The sequence below is a fragment of the Magnolia sinica genome, chromosome 12 (assembly GCF_029962835.1).
Source record: "Magnolia sinica isolate HGM2019 chromosome 12, MsV1, whole genome shotgun sequence".
NCBI classification, from domain to species: domain Eukaryota; kingdom Viridiplantae; phylum Streptophyta; class Magnoliopsida; order Magnoliales; family Magnoliaceae; genus Magnolia; species Magnolia sinica.
The window spans coordinates 29083225-29109546 of record NC_080584.1 but is presented as its reverse complement, the minus strand read 5'-3'; the positions used below and the strand labels follow the sequence as shown (position 1 = coordinate 29109546).

Sequence of the window (26322 nt, the reverse complement as noted above, 5' to 3'; positions counted from 1 at the left end):
TAAGGTGATGAACTATCCTCACAACGAAGATGGGCTTAGATGGCCTACACACAATAAGTATGGGCCTATCAATGGGCCCTACGGAGAGTTACAATGCAGACATTTAACCAACATTATACTTACAATGTGGGTGTCAAACCATCATTGTTCCCAAGGCATAGTCTGCCATAAACATCATTACACAAAACATGGTGGAATCACACATTGCAATGGACTTGTGTACATCCCATTGGGCCTCAACCCATGGGCCTCAAATACATCTAATGGGTCGTATCACATGGGCCTCATATATATTAAGGTGGGCCTCAATGGACGAGCCACAAATACATCAAGATGGGCCTCATCACATCCCCAAAAGAATCATTTGAAGGATCATTTGGACCATACCACAAATAGCAATGGAGATAATAATTTTCACGGTTAAATAATTCACAGGGCCCACTATAAAGTTTATTTTCCAACCAATCTAATCATAAGGTCATAACGACCTGGATTAAGAGGGAAAAATAAATTTCTAAATGATCCAAAACTTCTGTGACAACAAAAGGTTTCAATGACAGCCACTCAATCCCCACTGCTTTGTTTTGCTGTGTGGTCCATTTAATAGGCAGATCTGCCTCATTTTGTCTCAAGCCTTAAGGCTAGCTCACTATAGGATGGACGGTTTGGATGACATCAAAGGTGGGATCTAGTGGTCGTCTAGCGGATGGGGGTTCGGCCAATGGTTGGACGACATAGATAAAACACATACATCATGGCTGGGACCCACGATCCTAGGCCCGTCCGTCCATAGCGTAGGAGCGCAGTAGGACGCTGTTACGCGTCAAGCAGCGGCAGCACCTGCTGCCTCTTATTATTTTTTTATTTTTTAAAAATGGTTTTCTTGAGGTTTTTCCCCGATGGAGCCCACATCGGGAGGATCCACTCCACCCATTGAATTCTATGGCTCAAAACAGACCAATCAAGCCCAATATTCAATGTATTTTGGTGTGTAGAAACATTAAAGTAGATTTTAACGGTAAAAGCAACTATTTTCTATGAAATGGCCCGCCAGATAATCGAATTGGCTTCATTTTTTGGCTCAACGCCTAAAATAAGTAGGGGAATGGGATGGACGGCACGAATTAGATCAACACATCAAGGTGGGCCCTGTATGAGCGGCCCACCCAAAAAGTATAAACCAAGCTTACTTTATTTTTTTCGTTGCTGTGAGTACAACCCACTGTCTGTTCACATTTCACTCGACCCATGTCCAGCGTCAAGGGACGCTGGACGGATGGTGAATACATTTCATCAAGGTGGGTCTCACATGGACGTGGCCCACTTGATTTATATCAATCTAATATTTATGTCTTCCCATTACCATAAGGTAGGGCCCACATAGTTTGGACGGTGTAAATCCAACACGTCCATCAAGTGGGTCCCACAAAGGCGGACAACATGGATACATTGCATACATCATGGGGCCAACAACAAGGGAAAATATAGAGAGAGAGAGAGATCGGGTGATGGAGGGACCCCGACACTATGGACCCTCCCTTCCATGATTTACAACATACATCAAGTGGGTCCCATTACATATGGGCCCACTGATCAAAATCAACGGTGGATATCCTTTCTCCACCGAAATGCAAGGTCTAGATGACCCTATCTATGCAAGGAAAATAAACATCATGATAGGGTCCATGGAAAATGGTCTCATCATGGAATGATTATGGGAATCAAGGTGGACCATCGGCCACATGTAGGGTCCAAAGTGAGATTCATACCATCAATCAGTAGGCCTCACTTGGTCCATCATAAAAACATGAAATATAGGCCTATAGAAACACCCACCGTTTGATCTTCTTGGTCTGATGGAACTCCAATCTTCTTGTGTCTCTCTTTGATGGAAGATGATGAGAAAGGAATGGCTAGGATGATGGATCTTAGGGTGGGAAGTGGGCCACACACATGCACTTTTCTCTCATGGAAGAGCTTGGACGTTCACCACTTTTGGTTGCTTAGAAATGTGAAGAGAAAGAGAGAGAGGGTGGTTGTAAGAGAGGTAATGTGTGTGAGTGATGGATGTGAGTTGATAGGTGTACTTGACATGTATGGGTGTGTAAGAGAGAGGGTGAGAGAGAGTTGACTTTGGGGTTGCTCTTGTACTTGACATGAGGTGATTGATTGATTGATGAGACATGTTGTAGATATTCTCTTGGGATTGCAAACGCGCGGTGTTTTCCTCGAACTGAATGCGGGCCCACATCTCCTGGCCTGGGTATCTCCTCGACACGCGAGATGCGGCAACGGCGCGGTCACTAGAGTATAAGTCTCGAGTCTAGCCGACTCCGGAATACGGGACACAACTCAAGGTTACGCACAAATGCAGTGTACATATCGCGGTCGCCAGAATTCGACTGGGAGGATCGCGGAAGCCTCCGGAACATTACGGGATAGGATACGGGCCTTACACATATGCGGCCCGTAATTGAGGCCCGTTGTAATGTGTATTCAGCTCGTGTTTGAGGCCCAATGTGATGTATATGAGGCTTATGTGATGAGGCCCACTATGATGCATTTGAGGGCCAAGCGATGGAGCCCATTGTGATGTATGTTAGGCCCATGTGAAAGGCCCATCGTGATGTATATTAAGCTCTTGAGTGAGGCCCATGGTGTTTTATATTTCCCTTGTGTGAGGCCATTGGTCCATTGTATGTTAGGCTCTATATGGTCATTCCTTGGGGGCAATGTTGGTTAAATGTCCACATTGTCGAGGTCGATTGTCGATGCCGGTTATTGATACCGATTATGAGTATATGATAACATAACATCATGATACATGCCCATACGCATCATCTGCATGTTTATTATGAGATATAATTGACCATTGCACATGTCATAGTACCAGTTGTTATGAGACTCCCTGATAGGCGAAGATTGTCTCACATGAGCACACGGTATGCGTAAGATTAATGCATGAGTAGATCGTATGACTCATGTATCTTACATTGTGTGTTGTGATTACTGTACGCCTTAGCGACATCAGGGTCGTAGCCTCCATAGGCATATCGTGGATGGCCAAATGGGACACTGAAAATATGTTCTACATGGGGTGGTATAGATATCCCTGGGTGAAAGTCCTAGAACTGTCTTGGTTCCAAAGGTTCCTCCAATGTCTAGACCAAATGGATGCATGAGTGCATGAGGGCCATATACCGTTAGGCCACGTCTCCCACTGTGTCATGGTCGGTTGGAAGAGGGTATGGCCTTACCTGCCCGAGAGGAGGGGAAAATGCTAGGCCGAGTCTGACCAGCTCGAGGAATGGGTCCGCTATCAACGAGCAGGGCCCGATATTAGCAGGCGGATAGTGAGGTCTCTTCCACTCACCTTGTTACGCGCGATAGGGGCGACAATCTAGTTTGAAGTGTAATAGACTCCGGTGATTCCCCAGAGAGGAACCGTACTGATATGTGGACTGGTTGAGAAGGAATTGCATACTCATTCATTCATTCATTCACTATCCACTCGGGCTGGTGGTGCGTAACTATTTGTTACATGTACCTTCGCATGGCCAGGATTTTTGTTGGGCGCACGACTAACCTGAGATCAGCAGTTTACCACATTGCGTCCAGCTATCCAAACCAGGTATGGGCCAGTCTGGATAGAAGTACCCTGTGATGGACCCCATAGCCTGTGTTACTACGTACTATCATCCCAACTTCACTCCAGCTTGGTCATTTCATTCGCACCTCATATTGTATTACACCTGCGGCATATGGTATTTTGAGTTGCTATGTTTCTACATGGCCTAAATACGGCTGACAGGTATCCGTGGACTTGTCAGGATTTGCATATTGCATTGCATTCTCGGTATATGATATTTGGCTCTCTATGATTCCGCATTTGCATAACTGATCTACATTGTATACTCTCATACTGTATGATTTATAGACTTGTTAACATTTTCGCTTACTCTAATATCATATGATTCATGAACGTGTCAGTATTTTCGATATTATATGATTTGTGATATTGTATTGCATACTTGGCACTTTCCTTATACACACTTTCACCACCCTAGAAGCTTTCTATAAGCTTATGCATGATAGATGCATGTAGGTGGCGTTAGGTCACAGCATCGTTAAGCTTGGAGCATGTAACGGACTTTTGGAGCTTTGATTTTTGACATGTGTATTTTCCTTTCAACATTGTATTCAAATGTTTATATTAGTGGATATGTGATGATGATATTGCCTTTGTGATTTGGGTATACTTAGGATCCCAGGATCGGAATCTGATGTATAGGCGCTAGGAGCCGAGAATGGGGTACTACGGAGGTTGTCGGCACCGGATTCGGCAATCGAAAATTTTGGGAGCCTGGTTTTCGAGTTTGGGGCATGACATGGCCGCTAGACTAACCGAGTACTTTTTCGATGCCATCGAAGAAAATCAGATTTTCTAATTTTGTCACTGGACAACTTGGGCATTAGTTCTATGACATTGACATGACTTCGATGCCATTGAACTGATCGGCACAGATTTACGTAGAACCGCAATTTTGCGGGATTTGTTTCCGATTTTGTTTAAAATTCCTTCTTTTGCTTATAAATATGCATGTAAATGGGATTGGGAGTGTATTCTAGGGTTTTTAAATCATCCAAGGGTTTCAAAGGGTGTAGCAAGGGTGAGATTTGAGGTTGTTCGAATCGGATAAGCTTTTTTTCTTTGTAATTTCTGCTTTTATAGTGATATTTGTCGATTCGAGGTTGTTTGAATCAGGTAAGCTCTTTTTCTTTATAATTTCTGCTTTCATAGTGATTTTATCGCTTTATGTCATGGTTTTTTTTCCTGCAAGGATTTTTTTCACGTTAAATTGTTGTGTTCTCTTGTTGCTTGGTTTGTGCGATTGAATTACTATCCTAGATTGATTCTACTCCGTGTTCTTCCACGGTTCCCCAATACTATTTTAATGCCACCAAAGCTATACAGATCTTTACATGCTTTACAAGTACAATGGTTATCTAACGCTCTGCGGATGTAATAGATGCGTAATACACTAGCCACTCTAGTATCCCAAGACACAACAACTATATAAAATGCTTAACGGTCAACAGCTACTAAGGATCTTGACACCACCGACTGCAAAGACGATTAGCCATTGCAACAACAATTCAAGCTTCAATGTAGATATTCCAATATGGATGAGCAATGAATTTTTCATTTAGCAGTTTAATGCGTTTAGCTTGCTTATTGTACTTGGTTTTTTTGCTTTTAAGCAAGGATTTTGCCCAGTGATATAATTGAAGGATTGTGCTATTTCACATCCTAGATTGCAAATGTTGTTAGAATTAGTGAAACCGTTGGAAAATATTTTTGGTTGCAAGTATCTTCAATACAAAGAACCAAATAAAACTAAAGAAAAGAAACATTCTTGTAAAATTCAAATAGCATCCTTCGTGTGTACGACTTTACTGAGTATAATACTCTGTATTAAAGACTACTTCCAACGGTAAGGGGTTGTTTGACTAGTAGTGGTAGACAATGGTAAATGTCCATGGTTAACCATCAACACTAGTAGTCATGGATAATGGTAATTGCCCATGGTTAACCAGCAACTCCTTGTACACATGAACCATAAATTGGGTGTCTTTAGTGCAGAGTCAGTCAACAACATTTTTTTTTAGAGTTTTGGTGCAGATGAGGTTTATATTTATTTGTATACATACATGACATATTTTCATGTGCGACAAATATAATTGTCTGATTTCAAACATCATATGTACCACCATCAATTTTCAAGCACTAAAAAATATAGCATGTGTCAATGTTCACATGTTTAAAATGTCAGCATACACATGTATAAGTGTAAAAATGTATGTAGTGGGCATGGGTGGCACGTGAGGGCTAGGCACGAGCGATGTTCGAGAGAGGCAGGCATGGACAGCATGCTTGGGAGCCAGGCATTGGCGTTGGGAGTTAGTGTCAGGCATTGCCGGCAAACATGGCTGGTGTGCTAGGGGACAGGGCATGGGCAAGGGCAGCAGGTGCGTCTGGGATGCCCATGCCCTGGGCATGGGTACCAAATGTGGTCGAACGGACGGCATGGTCATTGAGTAAGAGAGGTGGGCAAGGGTCTAATCAAATTTTAATTTCCCCACACACCACAACTTATCCATGCCATGATCTAGGGTGTTTGACTAACAAGGGATGGAATAGGTTGTTAGTCACAGGATGTCCATGATCAGCTAGCCTTGACAGCATGCCATAGATTGTTAACTACAGAACAATTTTGCCCAGATCCAAAGAAGCCCCTACCATACAACTTAACCATTGCCACACTACATGCCAAGGCGACTGACACAGTTGGTTACATCATTGTAGAGATAGAGATGATGAAGACTTAGTTATATAGTCCTAGAAAGCTTGAAAGTGGACACTGAATCATGCTGACACCACTAAATACGACATTTTCTACATTATCAATGACTAAGAGAATCAACTACAAAATCTCTTTGTTCTCCCTGTCACAAATTCACAATATCTTTGCTTCTTAATGTCATACCTTTGATTCTGGCAAATAATGTGATGGCAAGTATTGAAAGGTGATTCTGATTCCAATACAGTATTTAAAATGACCATTCAAAGTTTCCCACACTTCCAATGTCCTCTAGCTGCAGTAGGGGTGGCATGAACCCAGCATGGGCCTAGCACATGATCAGGCCCAAGACAGCACAAAAAAATTGGTTGTGCCTGAGCCCAACCCAACCTGACTGGCCCAAAAATCTTTAAATTCCTATTTCCCACTTGAATCTTCCTAATCTATCTGTCGATCAAGTGGGCTACACTTGCTCAGAGAAGCAAACATTTTAGAGGAATGAAACCAAGGGTCTACATTAAAGATCGATCAGTTGCCTAACCAAGGATTTGAAAATGACTTAGCCCAGGCCTGAACAGAAATTCGATCGAGCCATAGATGCAATGGCCAAGCCTGGCCCAAAGCAGGGTCGGTGGGCTATCCCGGCCATTGACACCCTTAAAAATTGGATTTGTTTATTGTATGATATAATCCATCGTACTGGAGCAATCCGAGAAGAACGATTAGGGTCATATTCGAGCCATATACATAGACTATCATGCCTTCTTCATTCAGATACATGGATCCAAGTCACGTTCTTCTTGAGTCAGTTTAAAAACTCAATTAGCAACATTCCACTTCTATTAGCAGGATTCATTTTGGTATTCCACTTTGTTTGGATGCCATGGGCACAACTACACCTTAATCAATCAATTATTTTTACAACAGGAAATCTTTTTCATTGTTGGTAACATGAATCATTTATTACAAACATTAAAATACAAAGAGATGATTCACATAACCATATGATTGAAATTACAAGAAAAGAAAAGAAAAAGGTTGGAATAATCTAGACATTTGGAAGGGAATGATTGGCTACATCAGCCTGAAAAAAGCCTGAGACGGGACGTGATGCGCGCACGACAGATTGGACATTGAGATAAGCTCTGCCCACAGTCTCTACAAGTCTGCATTCATATAAATGTTTCACAAAGGCGTTAGGTAAAAGTACCAGTTAATAGGCTAGAAACCAATGTTGTTATAGCTTACCATATGCCCGCATCCAAAGGCCAAATCTTTTGCATTCGTTAAGCAAATCGGGCAGACCTATGTAAACAAGAAGTTAGAAACATAACACAACAGTCGATAAGGTGTGAAAAACTAGAGAGTACTATTGCATTGAGAAATCCCGTCTTCAACTGCCGAGAACAATGCCTCACATGCACCATCTTGCCAACTAGAGAGTACTATTGCCCAGCTCAATCATCATGTGGATCACCTGATTAATGGACTAGCTGGGTGCTAATGAATGTTCATGTGGAGAACGTCTACATGTAGAGCATTTGCACATTGTTCTTAAAGATGGCCCACCTCAAAATAACATTCCTATCATCCTTACTTGAGTTTGGTCTTCCGATGGTGATTGTTGGGATGATTGTAGGTTGCTTATTTCTCCCAGTGGTGGTGGTGGACGGGTGTAGGCAACTGGCGGGGGGCGTGGAACAACTTTTTTAGCTTTCCCTGTCACACGTCTTTCATCCAAAGCAGACATAAGCATACAAAAAGAGATGAAATAAAACGTGTTAGAAGAAGAGAACTTAGCATAGGCACGGATATGCAGTTTATTCTCCCTACCCAAGGATATGAAGTTCCTTGGTTGCTTGATACTGAATGGGAATCTCCATTAGTGCAGCGAGAGCAAATGCAGCTTCCTTCTCAGAGGGGCTGTTATTTTTAGACATGATCGCGGTGAAGTTCACGAACTGCACGAGTGAACATACATCTAGTAAAACACACTTTGTACAAAAGAAAGGGCTATTGTTGTGTGTTGGAACATGAAGAGTCTTGTGGCTTAAAACAACACTCATGTGGCCCCTTTTTGCCAGATGGAAGCCATTATCCTATGGGCCATGCCATCTAGATTCTTTTTCATAAAAACTAGGCTATTTTGTTATCAGGTTAGGATACATACAAATGAAATTAACAGATAAGAGAAAATTGACCAACGATCTACATTTAGTGGACACAAGCTGTCCACCTGATGATCAGATCATCCTAACTATTAAGACAAGAAATCTATAAAGTGGGATCATAATGATGCCATGACCATTTGGAATTTGAAACACCCAAAACTGGATGGATGAAGATGCTTCAACATGCAAGAGCTTGAAGGCATTTCAATATAGGATAGCTTCCTTAAGGGTGTTTTTTCGGTACATAGAAATCTTAGCCATTCCTATGGAAATGTGAGCTTATGTTGTTCGGAAATTGAATTTTCCATGGAAATTTAGTTCCAATTGTAAGTATCTTCCATGGAAGATGCCACTTTTTCCACCTTGTAGGAGTTGGAATCTGTGTTTCCTTGGTAACAAACGAAAGCTTCTTTCCATAGTTTACCATCTCCATTCCTCCATTCCAAGAGCTACTTCCCTCAACGAAAATCCTTATGGAGATCCAAATGAATATGTTTTCTTCATCAGTTACAATGACTGAATACAAATGCATAACCATTACAACACGCTTTCTTTAGAGACCAGCTTTTGCATGCTTTTACAGTCTAATACCTTGACATACACCAATCCAGAACCCTTCATGGAGTGTTGCTCTCATTGCACACTAACTCCATTTGTAGCTTGGAAGAATCCCATAGGTATAGATTGGGAAGCCATTAGGACACTCAGTACCATGTCATATTCAGCGAGTGGTCAGACACTTTTGGGCACTCAGTAGTTGCTCACCATATGCCATCGTGATTTGAAATTTGGCACCCAAAGTTATTCAACAGCCAACTTTCCAAGCTAATGAGGTATGTGAGTGCTTCATGATTCTACCAAGATAGTGATGCCCTATCATTTAACCAATCCCTAAATCCACAGTGTCTGAGGTGCAACTGTGCTCGCCAAAGCATGGATGGAGATTTTGAGAATTTTTTCATGTAGATTCTCCACTACTCTCCCCCCTCTGAATGAACCTCTTCTGCTCTGTCCAAACTGTAATTCTGCAACAATGGCCAGTGATGAACTTCTTGTCACTGTTAAAATGAAATCCCTTGTCATGACAACCCTTTATTTCAATTGGAGTTTACTTCTTGACTAGCAGAATGTGCAATGCAGATGGCCACGACCCTAACAACCTTTCATATAATGTGGCTTTCCCATTGTCCAGCCTCATCTGACTTCATAATTCAAGGAGATTCTCTTCCTGTAATCATGCCGCAAGAATGACTACAGAAATACTAGAATGTTGAAAGATTTTTCACACCTCGTTTGAACTACTTGTACTTCTTTGTTCGGTTGGCGAGTTTCTTGAACTTCGTTGACAGAGCTTGTTTAGTGGTTCCACAAAGACTTTGTATGCCATTGGCCCAAATAGATACATAAGCATCTATGAACTAACTCCAAACAACAGCTCGTGACTCCTTCTGAGCCGATGGTCCCAGTGTATGGTGTCCTACTCTAGATGAAATGATGCTAGAGCTACATGCCACCTTTCTGGAGTTCAATATAGATGCAAGAAAGTAGATCATCACCACCAAAACATGAAAATTCTAATCTAACATATCTAGATTGGAAAATCATTCTCATAAGAATATTTTGGCTTTGGGAAGCAATTAGAATGTTTCTATGATGACTGTCAATACTATCTTGAGCTGATCATTAGTGGAAGATCCACATGCTTCTGCTCACACTTCAAAACTCTTTTTCAAGGGTATCGATTCAGCATGATCTTAATTGGAGTTTCCTTTCAGTCCTTCCAAAAAGTTTCCAATCACTTGATTGTCTCTTGTTGTCCAGTTCCTCTGGTCATGCTTCAATACCAAATGATAAAACCAAAGCAGATGAAGGGGACGAGTCAGCGGAACTCTTGAAGTGGGAGAGTATTGAGAGAGAGAGAGAGAGAGAGAGAGAGAGAGAGAGAGAGAGAGAGAGAGAGAGAGAGGACTCATTCTCGATTGATTCATGACTTGACAACCCACATTAATAGTCTTCCCATGCATGGTCCTCCCAAACCCTCATGATCACCCTAAGATCTATATGAATCCACCCTAAATCTAAATTCTCTCTCCACAATATCTAAAAGAGTTTCTCAAAATCACAATCTCATATTCCTGTGTCATTCTTATTCAGGGAACACCCTGGAAAAAAATAAAATAAAATCAAAATCCAATGCAAACTGCTACTTGTGTCCATAAAGGGTCATTTGGAGACATGGCAAACTAGAATTTTCCCTTTTGATATTGGAATCCAATTCCAAGGCCAATTTCACATTGTGCAACCCAGAATTTTTTGCCACAATTGAATTTCAGTAGGAATTGAATTCTTGATTAGAAAAAATCTATGATTCTTTCTTAAAAGCTCTCTTGGAAATTCCTAAAAATTAGTTTTCTTAAAAGACATCATGATTCTTTCTTAAAAGCTAGCTTTGAAGACAAATCGCTTTTCTTTTCAAAGTAGGTTCAATGATTGGACAAGCCAAACATATTGCAAGTTCATCAACATTTATTGGATCCAAAACATTTTCTTGGTAAGTGCCACCCTAGACAGCCAACCTCCTCAAAATGATCCAATTTGGAAGATCCCACCCTTCCAATTGTTAATTTATATTATTAATTGTTTTTCTTTTTCTTTTTGGTGAGGCCCATGGATATTGAATCATAACCATTTGTTTACCAAGCCCCACCATGAACATCTGACCTCCTCGAATTATTCAATTCAGAAGCTCTTCACCTTCTAATACATGGCGTCAATTATCAACTGTTGCTGAGTGTTCATGCAAGTGAGGCCAATGGCTATTGGATCCAAACTATTCACTTAACAAGCCCCACCATGGATAGCTGACCACTTCAAATTATCCAATTTGGAAGATCATAACCTTCCAACACAGTCCTTCTGTTATCAACCATCGTGTGCTCATGAAAGTGGAGAGCATTGGTGTCAGATCAAACTGTCAAATTGATAGGCCCCATGATAGTGGAAGCCCTTAAAAATTCTACTTCAGAAGATCCTACATATCTAGGAGAAGGTTTCTTTTCAACGTTGCTCTATCACCCGGTTTGATTTCCCCCCCTTAAATACCATATCAAACAGTAGAAAGAAAAATTGCCTTTCCAACAAAATTCAACTGTGGAACCCAATAGCATTCATGCGTTTCATTTTTATTCATGTCCTGAAAATTTCACTCTTGTGGGAAAATGTGATTTCCATGATTTCTTCCTTGTTCTGCTATTTTCATGAAAGAAAGAAAGACACACCCTAAATAAAAGAAAAAGGAAAAAAAAAGGGTGTTTTGCTAGTAATTCACATACACTACTATTTTCATGTATCATGCATGTACATGCACACCTAGAATTTGGCCAAGGACATAACATGCACAATAAATTATATGATGCTCATCAGCTAAGGGTGTGTTTTGGGGCCACTAAAAATGCATTTTAATGCATTTTCCTCCCGACAGCGCATGTCAGTACCTGTCGTAAGAATACCAACAGTTGGGAATAAGCTTAAGATTATGGCCCACCTCTGTATCCAACAGGCCTGAAATTTCATTGGAATGGTTTTTTCGTGATGATAAGTTTGAGCAACAGTTCGGATTTTTTGGGATGACATGTCTGATCAACTTTGGGAGAGGTGATCAACATGCAGACTTAAGTAGAAATGAACAATGTGGGTCAATCCAAACACACCCCAAGTATATTTTCACAGATTTGCATTTTATAGGTGGAATTATAGAGCAGTGATGCATAGGGACATGTTTAGTGTGCTGATGTAGCTAGTCCAATGAAGTGGAATCCATGATTTAGTAATCCGAGACTATTGATTTATTGAGTCCTATCATGGACACAAATATGCCCAACTGATCTGCCAAGTTGGAAGATCCTGGACATCAAATTTCTGGCCTTTTGCAGACCATTGTTGTATCTTTCTCTTAGCCATCTATTCTGGACCAGTAATTGAAGGGCTAGGATCTTCCAATCCAGCAGAATTTTTGGTCATCTCCCATCTACCATAGAGACCATCAAATCAAAGATCAGTGAATGGGCATGTGTTCAGTTGAAGGAATCTGCATGACGGGACCCATCTGATGGACAACATGGATCTTACATGTTTGTAAATGAGTTTGGACTTGCAAAGCTCATGATTTTATTCCTTTTAGACACATCAGTTGAGACATGTAGTACCTGAAAATTGTCGAATACACGTGCAGGGATCTTGTCATCAAAACCCCTCATGTCATCCCAGGGTCCATCACCAACTCCAATGAGCACAATTGATAAAGGATAAGAACTGGTCATGGAAAAAAACAGAGAAATAAAATAAGTCTCAAGGCTTTCTGTAACTATGGATTGCATGAAAACTAGCGAACTTAGAAGGAATTAGCTCTCTTGCTAACAAGAACAAGATATTTACATAGGTATATTCGCATTCCATGCTACCTATGCATAACATCATTTAGAAGCTCGGGGAAAAAAAAAAACAAAAAAACAAAAAAAACAAAACAAAACTCGACCCAACTCACCCAAGTCAACTCTACTCAACCAGATTTCATCAAGACTCCAGAAAAAACTCAATCTGGTCATGAACTGATCGAAACATGAGAAAAACTTGGCACAACTCAACAAAAAACAGGAACGAACTCGACAAAGCTCAATAAAACTCAACTCTATTCGGCACAACTCGACATTATTTATATATTATTTGTACTTTTTAAATATTAAATAATACTGAAAAAGCTTAGGAAAACTAGTACACGTTCTCAAGAAACGCACCCAAGTTTTCGAGTCAACTCAATTGACTAGGTTTTGAGTCGAATTGAGTTTTCGTGGTTTTAAACTATGATGCATAATAACAAGGTTTAGAGTATTGGGATGTAAAACGATAAATTCATGTAGGGATATGATACTAATGTTTGTATTGCAATACAAATATTTATTGAGAATATTATCTTCTTCTTCTTCTTTCTGATACAATACAATAGAAACATATAGAGTATTGGATGTGTCCAAGAAGTATAGGGATATACCTTGCAGCGACTATTGCATCAATCGTGCTCTTCTCCTGTGGGCTGAGTTTTCCATCCTCTGTATCAATGCTTCTGGTGACCTTTATAATTCAAAAGGTATACATCAGATTGCTGTAAATGATAAGAGTATCTAGAAATAGAGATTAGTCTTTTGGAAATGACCTGCCCATCTGCAACGATAACCAGCACATGATATTGCCCATGATGGCTCTCAACGATGTCGATTGCAGCCTCAATTATTGGTCCAAAAGAAGTGGGCCCTTCCAGAAGTACAAGAGATCATGTAACAATTATTTTAAGGACAGAAACATGTGCAAAGTAAAGAATCAACATCATCCAATTTTTATAACATTTGAAACTTTCGGGCATTCCCATCATCAGGGGAGATCTATACATGTCTATTGGAAGATATGGACACTTGTAGGTGCTGACTTATTTGAAATGTGAAAAAATAAAACCCAAACAAATAAATGAATTTTGTGTATCATCGAATAGTGAGAATTTATCGAAGACAAATAGAAGGAAAAAAAAAGGTCAGCATATTAAGAATTCAGTTAAAAAACTGTCCAAGAAAATCATCTCACATACAAATCCGTACCTGATAAAATAGCATTTAGTTTCATAGGAAGGGAAGTATTTCAGCATTCAATGTGTATATCCATAGGAACTTTCCCATTGTGCAATGAACAAAACTCATGGTCCATTGCCATACAGTGAATGTGGCTGTTCAGTGAGTGAATCCTGACTGTCCAATTGGTTGGCACGAGTATGGATGGTCCATAGTATAAAAGCCACTCATAACTGAAAAAATATTGGCAGGTAGTTAACAAACTTCCCCCTTTCTAATACAGACCATTGCACCTTCCTTGTCCATCCAAAGCCCAACAAACCAACAGACAAGATTTCCTGTCCCTTCCAGGTGTTTGTTGTGTTTTGTTTTTCATGGGTGGTCAGTAGTAGGGCCTACCAGATGAATGGCCTAGAATTAATAAGTGTAACACCTGGTCTACCACAAAGTGGTAACAATAATCTAGGAATTCTCAAGGACTTAATAGCATTCTGAGATGATAGTGGCAACTCTATTTAGCAGAAAAACCATAACAGCATCAAGGTTTTAACACAATAAAATTAGAAACTACCTTTTCTACTTTACAAATGATTTTGATGAGGAAAGAAAAAGAATGGAGGAAAAGAAGAAAAAGCCAACCTGACAATTTCAAGTTTGGAACAATCCGCTGATAGCAGGCCAAAACTTCTTCAAAGCCATGGCAAGGTGTATGATCAGTGTGGAAGCTGAACACCATTTGATCATGCGTGGTTGCTGCTATGTGCAAAATAATTAAGAAAAAACTATGCACCTAGTAACACACTACAAAGCATATATCTCCTTCTTGCTTGTAATCTTTATCTTTAATACAGTTTGATCATTGATCAAGAAAGAGAAAGGAGAAGAAATAAATGAAAGCAATATGGTATATGAACTTTCTTATAGTTCTTCCAAAGAATGAGAAAGGATGACTAACCATCACCAAACCCGAAACAAGGAATTAAATTGTCTTCGTCAAAGGGAGCCAATGCCTTTCCAATAATAGTTATGGCTTCTTCATATGGATTGGGTGTGGCACCAATCGCATGCAGGCTCTGGTTTCTGAATGAATGTTTACCTTCAATGAGGAAAATAATGCAAGGATTTCAAGTATGCTAACTGCATAGAAAACAAGATCCCAAGTCCTGCTAAATAAGAATTGTGAGAACTTTCACAAACCTGTCCACTCATTGCTTTTAGTGAAATCTATTCCAAGTATAAGGTTTGATGATTCTAGCCCTGCTTCTCTCAAGGCAACTGTAACCTATAAAAACCAAATGCCCAGTCAGGACTTTGCAAGGCTTATGTTTTGAGATGAAAATGTACTTATAAATCACCAAAACTCTTTGCAATGGTAAAAGTTAATGCAGTTTGTTAGAGTCAGTTCAAAATATGAACACAAAAAAAAGTGAAAAGAGAGAGAATCAAATAGACATGGGTTTAAGATGGTGCCATGATTGGAAGAATTAGTTCAAGATGCTTTTAACTGCAATTAACTAGGTATCAGATACATTGGTGTAGTGTAGTCATGTGTAGTCATCATGTACCATATTTTATTGAGGTATCTAGGTATAGTGTAGTCATGATGAGTATCAGATGAGCTACTTTTGTAAATGAAAAGCAAGTTAGTGTGATTTTTATAGTTATCAGCTCCTCTCTTAGTTTATGCATGAGATTTCATATTTCTAATGAATTGAGTTAGTGTGATTTTCTATATATTATGGGTATATGAATTTTAATGCATGTTCAAGAAGCATGTTGAAGATTTCTTTTGTTTCTTTTAAACAATAGATAAGTTTCCAACAATTAATATCAAACAGCATGGTCTAAAGGGAGGCCTTTGGAAACAACATGATCGTATGGATCTAGATTGATCAGATGTGTGTTCATAAACAACGTGAGATGTGTTTGTGAGTCATGCTATTGAATTTAATGTTCAGCATAGTTGCTGCTATAGTCAGATCATTCAGTCAGGAAATAGTGGTGAAAGCACACTTTGGCATGAAACAAAGCCAAGAGCATAATTTTCGCAAGGCGAGAGACAAGGTAATTAGTGGGTACATCTTCTTTGTGAATGGTGATTTTACAAAGGGCCTTAACATTTCATGATCAATTAGTTTTGGGTGTTTATGTTTCAAACATATGATTGATCGCCTATATCTTTATGAGTTTCAGACACGGATCATAACTTCTGTTGGAAATTCAACTGATTTCTCTATGGAAAAGAAAGAAAAAGGAAAAAGTCGGATCTACGAAAAGGTTTTGAAGATATTGAGAAAATGGTCAGTATACAATGAAAGACTTTAGAGGAGTGCAGTCAGTATGTAATTTGTGGATATACTTTTTGAAAGGTCCCAATTTAAACAAAGCTTTCATTATTGCATTGTAGTGAGTGTTCTAGGGTTACTTGTTTTAAATTAGGAAAGTCTTGAGTAGCTACTTTTAGTGGCTCGCAGAATAAGTACTCTATATTTAACTGAACATGAGAAAGTAGGATTTTAAACGATATAGGGAAATCCCTCTTTCAGAGTAGAATCACAAGTTTACCCCTATATGCACACTAACATCTCTCTAAGGTCCACTTGAGGAGTGGGAATCATGTGCCTACATGTCTCTACACTCGTGCTCAAAATTGAAGAGGATGAATAGCATCAGTTTGTTGATAAAATAATCATGTTGGACCCAAGGCACTGCCTATTGAGATGCAACACAGGGCAGAGTCACTTCACATGCTAAATATTTTCTCCATTCAAATAACAATAGCATTCAATATGCTCTACACGTTCATGGAAAACCAGATTAGAAGCAACATTGAAGGCCCTGATGTTGACACCAGAGGATGGCATAGGAGTTCAAAGATGGATATTCAGGTCATTAACCCTTTACCAACATGATCTCACTATAGACTGAAGGCACTGCTTCATATTCTTCTCCTTCACGGGACTTAGAAATAGTGCATTGCTTCTTACATTTCTAGGAGAAAAGTGAACCTCCAAAAAAGAAACACTAGCCTAAGGTCAAGCAACGTGTATGTGGGCATCTTCGCTCAATCAATGTTAGAATACACTCATAGAAGGAGAGAGCTAGAGGAAAAGAAGAGTCCTCTATGAGTCATGCCCTGAAGGTGATGAACTATACAATGGATAGCACTATGATGGATATGGCAAGGAGCTGTAAAAAGTAGCTCACAACTTCAACAGCATGAGATATATCAGGACAAATCATTGTGAGGTAGATAAGAATTGTCGATAAGCTGTTGGTAATATGCCAGCTCTTATAGTTTCTCTCCGTCATCTTTTTTGTATTAAATATTCTCATTGGGTGTGTCAAAATGCTTGTCATTGTTAATTTGGCTATTCTGGTAAGATCTAAGGTATCAGTTATCCATCTGGAGAATAAGTGACCTCTAAACCAAGAAGGTATGTAAGAGATCATGGATCCTTCATCTTGAAAGAGCCACTAAGAAATTTCTTCAACTGTTGGATATCAGTAGTGTCATCTCCAGTAAAGAGGATGCCATTCACATATAGGAGTAGCACAATAATATGAACTACTCTAAACAGTATAAACAAGAAGTAATCATTGTAGTTCAGAGTGTACACTTCGAGTAACTTGCCAGAATCACTCAAACCATGCGTCTGGAGCCTATTTTAACTAAGATAAAGACTTCTAAAACCAAGAAACCAAAAACCAGTTATGATAATATACAAGAGGATGCTTCGGTCTCTTACAGATTGCCATGCAAGAAGCCATTTTCATCTCCATCTAATAGATAGGCCGTTGATGATAAGTAGAGATAGCTACAACTATATGGATCATCACTCACATTTGTTCATCATCATCTGAGCCTTATCCCAATTAATTGGGATATGCTAAATGAATCCTGTTATGTCATTCAACTCTATCAAGGGCCAGACCTTCAGTTAGACCATAGGCCATCGAGTCTTTTCTTGCCACCTCCATCCATAGGTCACTCACATTTGTTGTGTTTGATATTTAAAACAAGTTGAAATGACTCCTCAACACTGTAAGACCATGTCAAAAACATCTCCTTCTATGATCAGACTTAAGACCCATGTAATGCAATCTCGCTAGATGATTGGCATTGACTTTCCTAAATGTCACTTTTAATCATCAAATTGTAAATTATTTCATACTCTTCCCATACTAAAATCCCTTGCTGAAGTAGGATAAGTTCATCAAAGATGAGTTTTGCATAATCAAGACAAAGATTCATTTTGTTTCATCTCCCCCAATGCCTCATAAAGGGTTGCCTATGGCCATATAAGAAGCCATCCGCATGGTGTCACCAAATAGGAAATCGCCTTGTAGTTCCATCTTCAGAAACCTTTACTCTTTGCTTCTTCATCACAATCAAAGTAGTCTTCGTGCGAGAGCAACCAATCTTGGAAAGTGTTTGGGTTTGGCTTCCAATGAAAGTCTAGAATGTCATCACTTACACACTTTGATCCTTCATTAAATTTATTTCCAACAATCCAATGACCATGTGTTGATAATCTAACATAAAATCATAGTCCATCATCCAAAAATGCAGCTACCCATAAACACTCCCCTGATCCCTACATTCCTCCTTTGGTGGTTTCAAGATTACCATTTCTAAAGCCTACTAGGTGAGGCCGTTCTTACTGACACGCATATGATAAATCGTATAACATCTTAGACTCTGGGCAATAGTTATCATCTTCAAATTTTGAAAGCTAGTTCTCCCTTATTGATCATACCTCCCAAAATGTTTGGGTGTGTGTTTTTCGTCAATGTTGTTAGTCCTTCACAGGACAAACCCATGTTTTGTTCCATTTGTTGTTTGTTTCTAGGTTTACTCTAGTCCTCACGAAAGGCATAAATATTATTGTCACATTACTAGGCGTGAATGTATCATTAAAGTGTTACGTTCTTTAAGGATGTTGCCTACTTTGGGACCAGAGTAGGTCTCTTTGCTTCCTCTTCCAATTTTGGACATGAGCGGGAGACTTTTAAGACTCATAGCTCTACACCATCTGACAACTTGCTTGCAAAGCCTAACGATGCTTTAGCCTCACCTGATCTTCCTATTGTAATTCTTAAAGCTAAATGCTCTCTCTCTCTCTCTCTCTCTCTCTCTCTCTCTCTCACACACACACACACACACACACGCCTACACAAATCCATCTATGGCCTCAGACAGGCCCCACGAGCTTGATTTGATAGCTTCACAAACTATTTATTAGAATTGAGCTTCAATGGATCCCAGGCAGATACGCATCTTTTTATTCGTTAGACAAATTCACACAGCATTGTTCTCTTGATATATGTTGATGACTACATCATTACAAGTAGTGATTCATCCTCTCTCCCATCCGTCATTTTATCATTGGGGAATATGTTTTCTATGAAGGACTTAGGCCTTCTCCATTACTTTCTTGGCCTTCAAGTCTTTCGAGATCACAATGGCATTTTCCTCTCTTAAAACAAATATTCTATGGAACTCCTCACACAAACATCTATGTTGGGATAAAAACTTACCCCTCTCTAGGTATAAGAAAACAAAAATTTGTGTAGGAAAATGCACCTCCTCTTCATGATGTTATTGAATATCACGGTGTAGTCGGTGCTCTCCAAAAATTTGTGTAGGAAAATACACCTCCTCTTCATGACTCAGTTGGATCTCTCCTATGTAGTCAACCAGGTTTGTCAATTTATGCATCAACCTATTGAGGACCACTTAATAGCTATGAAGTGTATTCTCCGGTATATAGAAGGCACACTTACTCATAGCATTCACATCTCATCAAGTGCCCTTGATTTACAAGCATACTCAGACGCCGATTGGGTTGGTAGCCCTTATGACCGCAAATCCATTTTTGTGTCCATCTAGGGGCTAGTATTGTTTTCTGGAGTTCCAAGAAACAATAGGCCGTTGAACAATCTAGCACCTAATAAGAGTATTGGTCCCTTGCCCATACGACTACTGAGCTTATTTGGATTCAAACTCTTCTCAAAGATCTTCATCTCTATCTACACTCTCCCCTGACTATCTAGTATGATAATATCAGTGCTATTTCATTGGCCTCCAACCCTGTCTTCCATGCCCAAACTTAACATATTGAGGTCGATTACCATTACATTAGGGGGAAAGTCATATGAAGGATCTAAACATTTATTATATATCATCTCTAGATCAGATTGCTGACATCTTCACCAAAAGGCTATCCTCAATATGATTCCAAACCTTGAGAGGCAAACTGAAGGTCTGTGATCTCCCCATCAGTTTGCAAGAGGTTATTAGACCATCATCAATATCATATTCTGTGATATCTCATACAACTCACAAATCCCTAGAAACAAGGAAACCTTGAAATGTACAACATATATATGGCCAAAAATCTGACAAAATCCTATCCTCCTAATTGAGAAAATCCTCTTTGTAAATCTAGAAAATTCCCCTTGTAATTTTATAAATATCAAAATATAATTAGCACAAAGTGTGTCGGAAATTTTCAATTCGAGATAAACTTCCTTTACCAAACTCATGGCGCCATCAATCAGCTAGGCCAGGCTAAGCAAAATCAAATTTTTTAATAGGATGAGCCCATTGACAGCCCTACAAACACAACCTAAAGAAAGAAAGGGTTGACGCATGAATCTCATGTTGAGAAGCGAATTGGTGAAATATTTTCTACGAATTTCTTTTTATTATTTACTTTGTTCTCTTCATCTTTGTTCAAACATAGGTACTTATGTTTTCCTCTTGGATGTTTGTTTGTGTCTATTTACATGTTTCATTTCTTAAGATGGCCAACGACACACTAATTACCGTAGGGTACAGATCAATTGGTTAGGAAGATATATGGTGGGGCCAATCAGAATCCACCATGGATACGGTGGAGACTTGGTAGGCCACCAATCAGGTGGACCAGTCCTTAACCAATCTTTCTTCCCTCCCCAATTATCACAATCTGCATCTCAACAAAGGGTGCATTTGGTTGCACCTAGTATCATGAAATTTCATGGTTAACCATGTTAGACAGACTGAAATATACCTTGTATAGCTAGCATACCTTGTATAGTTGGTTTCCATAGGTAGAGGATTTCGATTTTATTACTTTCCTTATATAAATGTTGTAATCTTTATATATTCAACCCCTTTGGGCTGTCTCAAATACACAAAAGCTTTCAGCTCCTCTCAGTTTATATGGTATCAGAGCTTCACTGATCCAAATCCGGCATCACCTGTTAGATCCGACCATCCCTGCTGCATCCAGCCACCATCCCTGCTCGTCCAACCACCCCTGCGTCGTTCGGCCACCCCTGCTGCGTCGTCCGACCATCCCTCTGCTCGTCCAGCACTCCCTGTTGCTGTCTCGCTCCCCTTGTTGCAGATCCGACCACCCCCTGCTCGTCTAACCGCCCCCTGTTGTAGATCCGACCACCCCTCTACTCGTCCGATCACCCCTCTGCTCGTCCAGCATCACCCCTCTGCTCGTCCAGCATGCCCGGTCACCTCTATTGCTCGATCTATTCGAGTTCCAACAACCCCTGTTGCTGTTGCTCCCATCCAGATCTGTTGATGTTGCTGTTGCATCACCAGATCTCGATTATCCCGATCTAGCTCCAGATCTCGCTTATCCAGATCCAGATCCACTATTGCTGTTGCTATTCTGCCAGATCCAGATCTACATTTTCCGATCAATGGACAAGAACTCATCACGTACAGAGGCCCCACGGTGTAGTTTTGATGGTACCAACTATTCGCTATGGTCCACCCATTTTCAGAACTTCCTCAAGGGTCATGGTTTGTCGGGACTAATTGATGGATTTGTTACTATTCCCACTTCCACAGATGCCGATAAATTGGCTGATTGGGAAATGAACAATGAATGGATTATTACCTGGATTCTCGATTCGATCGATCGGTCCATTGCTGTTGGCCTCACACCTCATCGCACGACTAATGTAATGCGGGAGCATCTTCAGACAATTTATCAACAAAGTAATGCGGCCCGGTCATATCGTTTGGAATAGGATCGTGTTAACCTTACTCAAGGTGATGACAGTATTCAATCATTTTACTCTAAATTGTCACAATTTGGACTGAGATGGCCTTGATGGATCCAATATTTTCTCATGACTTTAGGATTTTCTAAACTATGCGTGAGAGTGCGCAAGTTCGCCAATTTCTTATGAAGCTGCGTCCGGAATTCGAGCATTGTCAGGCTGCTCTCTTGAACCGTAGCCCTACTCCTTCATTGAATTCGGTTATTAATGATCTATTGGCTGAGGAACAACGACTGAAAGTTCTCTCTCTTCCTTCCTCAACTCCGGGATCATCTGATATGGTGCATGCTGTGTCCACCACTACACCAACACATAGCTCCTCTCCTTTGACTTGTCGCGGCTGTAACAAGGTGGGTCATGTTGTCACTCAATACAAAGAATGGTGCGCTTATTGTCGACGAATTGGTCATGGTATTCAGGACTGCCGTATACGTGCATATGCATCTTCTTCCGGCCATGGACGTGGTGGTCGTGGTCGTGGCCATGGTCGTGTTCTTTCTGTTATTACTGCCACTATTTCTTCCAAGCCGTCTGTTAGTGATTTTGCATCTTCTGCTGAAGGTTTTTCATCACCTTTAACTCCTGCAATGCTCCAGCAAATTGTTCAGGACCTCTTTGCAGCCAGTATGTCAGGTATATCCCCATCTTCTCCATGGTTCTTCGATTTGGGTGCTTCTAATTATATGATTGGTGCTGTATCAAATCTTCGTGACATTCGACCCTACACCGATAATCAGGCTATTTCTACTGTAAATGGTACTAGACTACCTATTCAGTCTGTTGGATCATTGACTTTCTCTCCTTCTGCTCATCGCCAGTTCACCCTTCGTGATGTGTTTCATGTCCCAAACCTCTCCTCCAATTTAATTTCAGTTGGTCAACTCACATCCAATAACTGCTTAGTCATATTTCTTCTCAACTATTGTTTTGTACAAGATCTGGCAACGGGGAAGGTACTTGGGAGGGGTAGGCAACATGGTTGTCTGTACGTGCTAGATTTTGATCCATCTGTCACTCCGGCTCTTTGTTTTTTTTTCTCCATCTTCATCAGATATTTGTTCGGCAAATAAATTGTGGAAACTATGACACTTTCGCCTGGGTCATCCACATGTCGATCATTTACTTTAGTTAATTTTGTCAGCATGTTAGGGAATATTTCTCTTAATAAAAATGATTTGGATTATTCTTGTTCTTCCTGTTGTCTTTCAAAAAGTAAGTGTATTCCCTTTTCTCTAAGTACTACAAAATCATCTTCTATTTTTGAACTTGTGCATACGGATGTCTAGGGTCCTTCACCAATTATGTCTCTCTCTGGATTATGATACTATGTTATATTCATTGATGATTTCACATGTTACACTTCGATTTACTTTCTGCAATCAAAGTCACAGGTTTTTGAAAAATTCAAGTTATTTCACTCTATGGTGGAGACTCAATTTCGGGTTCCAGTTCAAACTCTCCGCTTTGACTCAAGGGGGGAATATCTCTCAACCGATTTTCGTACAATTCTTCAAGGGCATGGGATTATTCATCAAACCACCTGTTCTGATACTCCACAACAGAACGGGGTGGCTGAATGAAAAAATCGTTATATTGTTAAAACTGCCAACACACTGATGACAGTTATGAGTGTTCCTCGTTCTTTCTGGGCGGAAGCAATGTTACATTCCGTCTACTTGATTAACCGGATGCCAACCAAAGTTCTGAACAGTAAATCTCCTTACTTTGTTCTCACCAGCTTACCTCCTGCATATTCCACATTTTGTGTTTTTGGTTGTATCTGTTATGTTCACCTAGCTTCACGTGAACGTAACAAACTATTTTCAAAATCAGTCAAATGTATGTACTTGGGATTTGGGAAAACTCAGAAGGGTTTTCGATGTTATGATTCGGTTTCTCGTCGTGTTCAGGCTTCAAGACGTATTATTTTTCTTAAACACATTTCTTTTCATTCATCTCTTCCTCCTCCGCACACTCCAAATTCTCCTGGTCTAACTGCCTTTCCAGAAATTCCATTTGCCTCAAATACTCTCCCTCGTCCGTTGCAGGTTTACTCACGTCGACCACGTACAGATCCACCACCTATTACTCAACTTGAACCTATTGTACCTGTTGCAGATCCCGAACCTACCTCGATACGTCGTTCCATTCGTGAACATCGAGCGCCTGATCAGTTGATATACTCTGTCTGCCATGAATGCTACTGTGGATATTGTTTCTATTCCTACTTCATACTCTCAGGCAGCCACTCATGATTGTTGGAAGAAGGCTATGGCAGAAGAACTTGCAGCATTGGATGATAATCATACGTGGGACATTCTCACTCGACCTGCTGACCAACAGCTAATTGGTAGCAAATAGATTTATTCTGTCAAGCTCAAGTCTGATGGATCATTGGATCGATACAAGGCTAGACTTGTCGCTCAAGGATACAAACAGAAATACATAATTGATTATGATGAGACTTTCGCTCCCGTGGCCAAGATGAAAACTGTTCATACTCTTCTGATTATATCTTCTGTTCGCTCATGGTCACTCGCTCAGATGGATGTGAAAAATGCCTTTCTTCATGGAGATCTCCAAGAAACCGTATATTTGAAACCTCCTCCCGGCTCTTTAATCCCTGACAATAAGGTATGTCGCCTAAAGAAAGCCCTGTACGACCTCAAACAAGCACCTCGGGCATGGTTCCAACGCTTTTAAGATGTTGTTACAGGTGCTGGCTTTACTCAAAGTGGTCATGACCCATCCTTATTTTTGCGCACCACTGCTCACGGAATTGTCATTGTTCTGGTGTATGTTGACGACCTCCTCCTGAATGGTAGCGATATTACTGGCATCTCGGCTTTAAAGGAAGTTTTGCAATCCTCCTTCAAGATGAAAGACCTCGGCCATCTCACATACTTTCTTGGGCTTGAAATTTCACATTCTAAACATGGGATCCTGATTAGCCAGCGTAAATATGCCAAAGATCTTCTCGCTTTGGTATCATTGACAGATCAGAAAATAATTCAGACTCCCTTAGAACTTAACATTCATTATGGCCGCAACGATGGTGATCTACTTGCATAGCCCGACTTATACTACCGTTTGGTTAGGAGTCTAGTTTACTTAACTATGACTCGTCCTGATATTGCCTACGCTGTCCAAGTCATCAATCAATTTGTTTTTGCTCCTCGGACTCTTCCTATGACTGCGGTGATACGCATCATACGGTACCTACATGGAACTCTAGATCGATCACTGTTCTTCTCGGCGACTCTGGACGTTCGTGCTTATTCGGATGCTGATTGGGCTAGTTGCGCTCTCACACGAAGATCTACCACTGGCTATTGTGTTTTTCTCGGCACTTCTCTCATCTCTTGGAAGTGTAAGGAGTAGGTCACTGTTTCCAAATCAAGCACAGAAGCCGAGTATCGGGTGATGTCCGCTGCGTGTAGTGAGCTTGTTTGGTTACGTGGACTTCTTTCCAACTTGGGCGTTCTTGTGCAGAATCCTACTCCACTCCATGTTGATAATCTTAGTGCCATTTAGATTGCCTTTAACATGATTTTTCATGAACGGACAAAGTATATTGAAGTTGACTTTCACTTTATCCGCGAGAAATTTTAGTCTGGGCTCATTTCTCTACCATATGTTGCATCCCATGATTAGATTGCAGACATTCTCACCAAGTCCTTAACTTCTGCACGTCACTTATTTTTCGTTGGCAAACTATTACTTGTCAATGACCTGCATTAGTTTGAGAGGGGATGTTAGACAGACTGAAATATACCTTGTATAGCTAACATACCTTGTATAGTTGATTTCCATAGGTAGAGGATTCTGATTTTATTACTTTCATTATATAGATGTTGTAATCTCTATATATTCAACCCCTTTGGGTTGTCTCAAATGCACAAAATCTTTTAGCTCTTCTCAGTTTACATGGTATCAGAGCTTTACCGATCCAAATCTGGCACCACCTATCAGATCCGACCATCCCTACTATGTCCAGCCACCATCCCTGCTCGTCCGACCACCCCTGCGTCGACTGACCACACCTGCTGCATCGTCCGACCATCCCTCTGCTCGTCCAACGCCCCCTGTTGCTCGTCCCGC

The 26322-nt window shown here is 40.3% G+C and overlaps 1 protein-coding gene across 1 annotated transcript in view; it reads right to left on the bottom strand.

The window, feature by feature from the left end:
- Nucleotides 1-7256: 7256 nt before the first annotated feature.
- The window catches only part of LOC131221167 (E3 ubiquitin-protein ligase RGLG4-like), a 30386-nt gene continuing 11320 nt past the window's right edge, over nt 7257-26322 (bottom strand). The window contains exons 2-11 of the mRNA XM_058216336.1: nt 15346-15430; nt 15104-15244; nt 14788-14901; nt 13743-13840; nt 13581-13660; nt 12739-12844; nt 8196-8323; nt 7960-8092; nt 7611-7667; nt 7257-7528 (exon numbers count right to left, since the gene is read on the bottom strand). Of these exons, the coding sequence (XP_058072319.1) occupies nt 7442-7528; nt 7611-7667; nt 7960-8092; nt 8196-8323; nt 12739-12844; nt 13581-13660; nt 13743-13840; nt 14788-14901; nt 15104-15244; nt 15346-15430 (1029 nt within the window). The 3' untranslated portion in view covers nt 7257-7441. The remainder of the gene's footprint in view (nt 7529-7610; nt 7668-7959; nt 8093-8195; nt 8324-12738; nt 12845-13580; nt 13661-13742; nt 13841-14787; nt 14902-15103; nt 15245-15345; nt 15431-26322) is intronic.